This window comes from Marmota monax, unplaced genomic scaffold (assembly GCF_021218885.2).
Source record: "Marmota monax isolate L192 unplaced genomic scaffold, Marmota_monax_Labrador192_F-V1.1 WCK01_AAM20220418_F8-fsc00055, whole genome shotgun sequence".
Taxonomy (NCBI): Eukaryota; Metazoa; Chordata; class Mammalia; order Rodentia; family Sciuridae; genus Marmota; species Marmota monax.
Window position 1 is genome coordinate 7,419,351 of NW_026695205.1, and position 8,391 is coordinate 7,427,741.

Here is an 8,391-nt window from a genome sequence, read left to right on the forward strand (position 1 = left end):
TCTTCCGCCCTTGGCTGGGAGAAGAGGGGGGGGACGAGGCTCCTCAGATGCCCCCGGACAGGCAGAAGGGCGGAGCCCTGGGGACTACAGGACTCTGCTCTGGGAAACAGAGGTGAAAAGTCTGGGATTATTTTCATCTTGAATGACTCTCTGTTCCTATCCCTTGACCCCAGCCAATCTTAACACAGAGGAAAAAACATTTGGAATTTACCCTCAAAGACTGTTCTTCAAACAGAGGAAAAGAAAACATGTTATATAACCACAATGCTCCAGGGCCCGCGTCTCGTTATTTCAACACGTGGAGAGGCCTGAGCCAGTGGGCAGGCACAGGCTGCCTCTGCCTCTGCCAGGACACCTTGTCCTGGACCAGAGGTGCATGCCGCTGCCGGGACCTTACCACTGCTGGCCTCGGAATCTGTGTTCCTCCCCGCTCTTCTCTAGGACATAAGTACTCAGGGCAAGGTCAGGGGCTGACTCTCCAGCACTCTGGCCTGCTTTTCCCCCATACTCCACCTCTGTCCACCTGTCCTGCCTCCTTGCGCTGGCTTCCCTCCCCTCTCACCAGTGACTGAGTCTCCTCCACCTCCACCTGCTGCCTTTATGCTGTACCCAGGTCTTCACTTCTGCTATTTTAACCCTAGTTTTCTCTCTACTTTTATGATACAGGTTCCCTGGTGCAGCGATAGCCTGACCACACCCTGCGCGTAGTGTACTTAGCATGCATTGGTTGAGTGGATAAATTAATTAGTGGGAAAAAAATGTCCACAGAGTCCAGTTCTATTGTTTTTCTTTTTGCGATCAAAATGACACTAATCTATTGCACATTGAACAATGTCTTATTGCAGTAACGATAAAACCTTTTGAGGTCCTGAGGCCCTGTATGGGGTGTCTGAAATGTAAAACTTTCTCACATTCAGGTTGCTAGTGTTTAAATCCCACGTGGTTTCCATTTCTCAGAAAAGCACCTAGTGAAAAGTTCTGAGTTATCAGATTTCTGTCTTTCCACACACCTTGTGTGAGGTTTGCAGGATAAAAGCTTACATAACACATTAAAAAAAAATTCCCTGTTGAATCAGATGTTGTGCCAACACCACTTTCCTTAGAAAAGAAAGAAGGGATGGGGTGCGTTGAGGAGGCTAAAGTTTCAGGTATTTGGACACGTTCACATCCCCACTGGGCCTCTGAGTAGGATTTTGCATTTACAGTGGGTCACACGAGTCTGATTCTGCATCTTACTGATGTCACTTACTGCTCCCATAAACTTCCTGATCTGGTGGCAGCAGTAACATGTGGGTTCTTCCCTGGATGCAGGAGTTTACGCCTTCTCTGTGCCTTTCAGGGGCTGTTGATGCCCTGGGGTACTGGGGCTGGCTCACCTGATGACTGTCACTGGGTAGGAACGGCAGTCTCTGGAATCCCATCTCACAGTGGTCCTTTACTTCCTGTGCCTGAGGATATCCTTCAAGGCTCAGGAATTGGCTTTGGACCCACTAAGATTTCCCTAGTCCACTTCTAAAATCTCAAGGCCTTTGCCCATTGACAGTCATCCGGGTTATCTTGTTATTATAAAGTTCAATCATCTTTTACTTGAAATTCTTAGGGCCAAATCTATTTTGAAATGTGTACATTTTGGGATTTTGCCCCATAACACTCCTGGTGAAATCCTGGGTTTCAAACTGTAATTTATTGTGTTAAAATATCTGCCATATCACACAAAGTGAGCCTTAGTCTCACGTCAATTCAACTTGTGTATTTGGATCTAACGACTATATATATATATATATATATATATATATATATATATATATATTAGTTGTAGTTGGACACAATACCTTTATTTTATTTACTTATTTTTATGTGGTGCTTGCACATGCTAGGCGAGCGCTCTATCCCTGAGCCACAACCCCAGCCCTGGACCTAATGACTTTCAATAAATGTTTTGCCAGTTAAATGAGTTTTGCCCACTGGCTTCCAAAAAACTGTGGCCTTATATTATGGCTTGCTTCCTCCAGTGGATGGGACCGTTTTAGTAGAGGGGTCATGCCACATATTTACATCTCATTCCTGGCGCAAACCCTGCCAGAAGAGAGGCTCCTTCAGCATTTAGATGTTATTGAAGAGATGGTAGAGAGCCACTTCATGATTTAGTTTAAGAAAATTAAGCAAATGCAAATGTGAGAGAATGGGATTTTTGAAAAAAAAATTAACTCTTGATTATTCTGTAATGGAAAACAAAATTAGGGACCTTGTGTAATTCTTTTGATTTAATAGAAACAAAGATGTAAAGCAACAATAAATAAATAAATAAAGACAAAAGCCACACACCTTTCGAGATGAATACAAACGTGTTTTGAATTAGCACTGATCAATTCTATCCAAGGAGTCCATTGATGCAGGTTGGACAATAACTAACAATGGAAGATGGTTATGGGACCAAGGATGTGGGTTTAATGTCTTCAAGCCAAACACAAACCTTTCACATCCAGTCACAATGGGAGAGTCAGGACACAAAGGCTAGAAGCCTCTCCAAACCTGGCTTTTGAAATCTATGTCATTTCTATAAATGATCAGATAGCAAAGACCACCATTTTTCTCTCTGGGTTTGGAATCAATAGATAACCAATAGCCACTTACATAATCAGCATTTATAATCACTTGTATCTCATCAGAGATGTAAATTAATCATAGACTCATATTCTGTTAGAAATGGGAAGCTCATTAGAGGGAACCTATCTTCCAACTTCTTTTTTTAACAAATGAGTATTCAAGGTCCAGAAAGGAAAAAAACAACTTGCCTAGGAAAACCTAACAGCTGAGACTAGAACTCACGCCTTCTGGTCTTAGTTCAGATTTGTTTTTCTTTTTTTTTTTTTACCTTATTCTTGACCTTTAAGAGCAGTGATTGACAGAAGCCTTTCAGCGACCTGGGAAGGAGGTAGCGTGTTTTTATCTCATTGCTGGCACCAGACCCTCTGTCTCCAGTCATAAGTCCTGCTGCTTTGAAGTAGTTTTGAGTGGTCAGATGTTAGTGTGACCGGAGAGGTAAGATTTTTACTTTCCAGATCGGGAGCTTCTGTGGTCTGCTGTCTGGCTCTGAATTAGAACTAATCAGATTTGTTCTGCGCTGGGAACCCGTCCCCTTCCTCTGGTGTCCCAGAGATGTGCCACTCACCGAGAACTTCCACAGCCCTCCCATGTCATCGCTCCTCTCAAAGCAGGTGGGCTCCAGCCCCTCCTCCAGACAGCACCGAATGGCGGCCAAGCCACTAACGCCAGCTCCAATGATGGCCACCCTCTTGGCCATGGTCGCCTGTAGCAGAGTCTGGAAAGGACTTCTTCAGAAGAGCGTGGGTTGACAGGGTTTCTCAGTGAAAAGGTTTGCGTGTCAGGATCCTCACCTTAGCACAAGAAGGCACAGAGGCACGTTTACAGTTGATGCTCATTATTTGTCCCATTTTACTATAATAAGATATGAAATTTGGCATCTCCTGATTATTCAGTATGCCAAAAATATAGCCGTCAGTGAATTCTACGCAGGAAGATCACCAGTCCTGTGCTCTCAATTGCAAAGGAAGCTTTGATACCTTGAATTCAAAATTACTTCTTCAAGGTTTAGAGCTAACAAATGAAGGGGTCAGAACTAGGTGTGAACCTGCACAAAATCCTCTATGCCAGATCCCCTCCCGCACAATGAGTGCCTGACTGAAAGAGGCCTCACCTCCTGATCAGCCTCCTTCCCTCCCAGAGGACCAGCGGTTGTCTAGATGTGGAAGGGATGGCTTTTAACAATGTCTTTTGATGGAAAAACTGAGAAAAGGGGAGGAGTTATTGCTCTTAAAGTAAAAATTCCTCTTTCTTTGTATTCTTCATGGTGTGGAGTCCTGGTGAAATCTGGTGGAGAAGGACTGAGCACGGCAGGAATGAGAGGAGAACGGGGAGGGGAGGGGAGCAAAGAAGAAAAGGCTGGAGGAGGGCTGAGCGAGGCCCCTAGTCCTGGTTCCAAAGGGCCAAACAGTGACTAATGTGCTCCCCGGAGCTGTAAGGTAAATCCCTAGGAGATTAAGGGAACAATGGCTATTATTTATTTTTGCTTTGAAACTACAGTATGTATAAACAGACTCGATGCACCTGGGATAGTTTTGTTGCACCAACGGGGGCTCAGATTTCTGGAAACATAGGAAGGTCTGAATGTGAGGAGCCGAGCTAACCCTTGTAGGTGATGAGTTTGTAAAACTGGAGATGCAAAGGACAGAATTGCGGAGCCACTGAATCTCATCTCTGGCTGCCACCCCTTTCCATCCCTGCCGTCCCCCCTCATCTTCCTCCCCACCTGCCTCCCTTCCGCCATTCCTTCTACTTTGGCAAGTGCCTACCACATGTCAAGCATTTCAACAGGGTCTTAGGGGCTCAGGGGCCAGCAGACGGAGTTTCCACCTGGAACATTCCAAGAGACAGAGAAGGGACGTGTGACAGCGAGCTGGGTTCAGTGCACCCAGTACTCAGGAAGGAGCATCTAAATCTGCCTGGGAGAAGAATAAGAACTAGTGACTTTAAGAGAAAGTGAGAAGAGGCTGAGGGTCAAGGGAAGGATAAATCTTTGCCAGCCAGAGAAGGGGCAAGGAGCGTGCAGCAAGCAAAGAGAAAAGTGTGCCAACATACAAACGAGCAAGGGGGGATGTGACCTGCAGCTGGCCCGGGATTGCTGGACTACAGGGGACAGGAATAGCAGAAGATGAGGGGGTCACAGGTTGTGGAAGACACCGCAGCACCTCACTCAAGGGTTTGGACACCATTTTCTAGGTTTTGGGAAATTCTGAACATGGAAGTGATGAGATCAGACAAGACCAGATTTGGAGGCGGGCCAGGACGGGGTTGCAACAACACAGGCCAGAGAGGGGAGGGCAATGGCAGAACACTGGGTAGGAGAGGATGCAGGGCACTAGGAGCAGAAACCAGGGGCCTGCCACAGGACAGGTGAGGTCACACTGGAATCGCATCCAGCAGGCAGGGCACTATTGGGGTCACTGCAGATGCCTCCACCTCAGGAAGTAGGCCGTGAGGCTCGCTGAGTAAACTTGGCTGGTGAACCGTGCTTGCCCATTCAGGGGCAAGAAAACTCAGCCTTTGCTTCCCTTTGCTCCAGCCCAGGTGTCTGCCCAAGTTGCCTGCAAGCTCTACCTGCAAAGCAGTCTTTGAAGAGCAGTTTTAAACTTTCTAAGTCCTTGCAGTATAGGAAGGAGCCAGAGCAGGGTAATTAATTTTTCCTAATAATTCAGTTTCTACCAGACCTCCTTCTTCTGACCTCCCAAATTTTCTAATCAGTTTCACAGCATCCTATGCTGTTGTTTAACTCTGCCACATCTCGACAATGAGGCCCTGAGCTTCTTCAACCCAAAGACAAGCCTTACTCATTTCTTATTCCTCTGCCTGGGACCCAGCTAAGCTCATAGCAGGCATTCAACAAGTATGCTCTCAGTGAATGGCTGACCGGCAACTTAGAGAGTGCGGTGTGCTTTGAAATTGTGGAGCTCCACCTGGTCATCGGAATCGGGAAGGGATTTAAGAAGGCTGTCCCTCCTCTGGATACTGATGAAGAGTTCAGTATGGGAGATGAGATAAGAGCAGCTGCCTGCTCAGTCTCTTGAGTCCTCTGCAGACCTCAGCTCTTCGGCGGTCTGCGCTGTGGCTGTCACCCAGAGCAGGGCGGTTTGAACAGGCTGCCTGGTACCTGGCTTCCTGGGGCAGCAGACTAGGGTTTGGAGGCCTAATGGCTTTCAAGTTGAGGGAAGCCATGGTGTTTGCCGGACAGGCTGATTATTTTAGGATTTGTGAGGGTTTGGGGAGATTTTCCAGATGACTTTACGTTTGTAATTCCCATTTTTGTATTTTTCTGGACTTAAGGGAGTCCTAGGGGATCCACAAGCACAGCCAGAGGCCTTGACAGATTGTAATTTGCAAATTCTTAGGCTTCAATCCATCACAGAGATAACCCTCCCCCGAGCCAGTCCTAGCCAGTTCTGTCTCATCCCACGGGTAGAAGGAGGGAGGCAGAGAGGAAAACTCAGCATTCTCTTTCCTGAAAGTTTCCCAAATGCAGGGTTATGGTTCATCACCTTTTAGTGACCCCTCAGGCTAGCCAGGAGGAAGTCCTGGACCAAGTGGAGGGAGGCTGGTTGATGGGCAGGCAGAGGGCAGAGCAGCGGACGTTCTTCCTTGTCTCCCGCCCCGCCTTCTTGCTGCCACCCCTGCCCTGCAAATGTACAGGCTCAGGCCTGTTCTTTCTGTGGGCTGTTTGCTTCAGGCCGTGTTTCCTTCTTCCTGGGGACTATCCTTCCAAAGCTGGACTCGCCAAGGGCTTCAGGAAGTGTTTCCTAGGGCACACAGTGCTCTGTGCTCCTCCTGGGGTCCCCTGCTGCCCTCCCACTGCTGGCTGACCCAGCCTCTCCTTTCCTCCATGCACCCCTGTCTGGGAACCCGCACTCAACCACTGTCCCTTCCCTCTCCCTGCGGGGGTCATGCTCCCTGCTCACTCAGGCCTCTGGAACTGTGGGTGGGGGTTCTCCCACCTTCATTTTGTCTGTGCAGGTCTGTGCATGCGTCAGCACCCTGACCAAACCTCCTTCTCCACTGGAAGCCTTCCTAGCACTTCCGTGCATTGGCCAAGTTTCCTCAGGTCCGATGCTGCGTCCCTCACCACCTGATGTCGCTGGCTTCCGGGAACTCTCTGAATTGTCTCACAAGCGTTCATTATTGTCCTGTGGACAGATTCACCTCTTGCTGTCAGGACTGTGGATTCTGATTTTTGTCACCTCCCTTGACACCCAGTGGGTGCTCCGTGAGTAGGTGTGGATTTAACTTGACAACACTTTTAAAGCTCTCCTCTTTCCTGTGAAGATTATTTGCATCACTGCTGCATAGATGGGTGCAAAAATTTTTATTTTATTGTTTATTTTGAGTTTATTTCTTTCTCTCCAGCCTCACTGAGGTATAATTAACAAATAAAACTACATGTAAGGCGCCCAGCACCATGTTTTAACATACACATGTATCCCCAAATTGTAGCAAGTTTGTTGGCGTCTCTGTCACTTCACTCAGGCCCCACTGTTCTTTGTGGCCGAGAACACTTTGGACCTACTCTGAACAAATCCCATGTGTACAGCACTGTGTTTTGAGAAGTGTTTATCAGGCCCTTTACCCCTGTTTAAACACCGCGCTGCATGTTACATCTCCAGACTTACTCGTCCTGCGTCACTGAGCTCTTAGGCTTTGACCACCAGCCACCATCCCTCCCAGCCCAAGTCACGGCCACTGCCCATCTACTCACTGGTGCGTGGTATTCACATCTCTATGCCTGTCTGATTTCACTTAGTGCAGCGTCCTTCCGGCTCCCCCTCGTCATTGTGAAAGATGAGATTTGCTTTTCTTGAGGCTGAACGATGTGTGCAGGTGCAGTGCCTTTGCCTGGGCATCTGCCGACAGAGGCCAGGCTGCATCACAGCGTGGTGGACAGTGCCTGCTGGATGCCCCTGTGTGGCCTCTCTTCCGCATACTGCTTTCCTGTCCTTTGGCTATGAACCCAGGAGTGGGACTGCTGGGTCCTAGGGAAGTCCCGTTTTAATTTTTTGGGGAAACCTCACACTGTTTTCCAAAATGGTGGGTTGTACTAATTTACATTTCCACTGAAAATGCACCAAGATTCCCTTTTTCTTACATCCTCTTATCTTTTGTCTTTTGATTATGGCCATTCTAACAGGTGTGAGGTGAGGTCTCATTTTCATTTTGATTTGCATTTCCTTGATAATTAGTGATGTTGAGCGTGTCCTTCTTTCCCCCACTTTTTAAAATCAGTGCATCATGGTTGTATACAATGGTGGAATCCGTTGTTATGTATTCATACCTGCTCACAATGTCACAATGCCATTTGGCCAGTATCACCCCCACCCCCAGGGCTGCCTCCCTCCCTCCCCTCCTCCCATTCCTTGGTTCTGTTCCTCTATTCATTCTTCTTCTTTTGAGAAGTGTTTATCCAGGCCCTTTACCCATGTTTAAATAAGGTTGTTTGTTTCATTGCTGCTGATTTGTTTGAAGTCCTTACATATTTTATTATTAACCCCTTGTTACGGTGTGGATACGAGATGTCCCTCAAAAGCTCCTGTGGTAATGCTGGAATATTCAGAGGTGAAAGGATCCGATTACGAGAGCTGGAACCTAATCAGGCCATCCTGGTTGGAATGGACTGGCTGGACGGTAACTGTAGGCAGGTGGGCGTGGCTGGGGAGGTGGGTCCCTGGGTGTGCCCCGAAAGGGTTCGACTTCTGTGTGTCAGCTTCTGTGTGGCCCCTTTCTCTCTTCGTTTTCTCTCTCCTCTCTCTCTGTCTCTGTCTCCTCTGT

At 47.6% G+C, this 8,391-nt stretch overlaps 1 protein-coding gene across 3 annotated transcripts in view; it reads right to left on the reverse strand.

The window, feature by feature from the left end:
• LOC124083460 (putative dimethylaniline monooxygenase [N-oxide-forming] 6) overlaps positions 1-7,433 on the reverse strand; it is a 23,071-nt gene extending 15,638 nt beyond the window's left edge. The window contains exons 1-2 of one of the 3 annotated variants that reach the window (XM_058574416.1): positions 7,325-7,433; positions 3,173-3,398 (exon numbers count right to left, since the gene is read on the reverse strand). In XM_058574416.1, the coding sequence (XP_058430399.1) occupies positions 3,173-3,304 (132 nt within the window). In that variant the 5' untranslated portion in view covers positions 3,305-3,398; positions 7,325-7,433. Of the gene's footprint in view, positions 1-3,172; positions 3,399-3,718; positions 3,986-7,324 lie in introns of those variants that run through there. The other 2 variants (XM_046430132.2, XM_046430130.2) reach the window with 2 other exon arrangements.
• Positions 7,434-8,391: the final 958 nt, after the last annotated feature.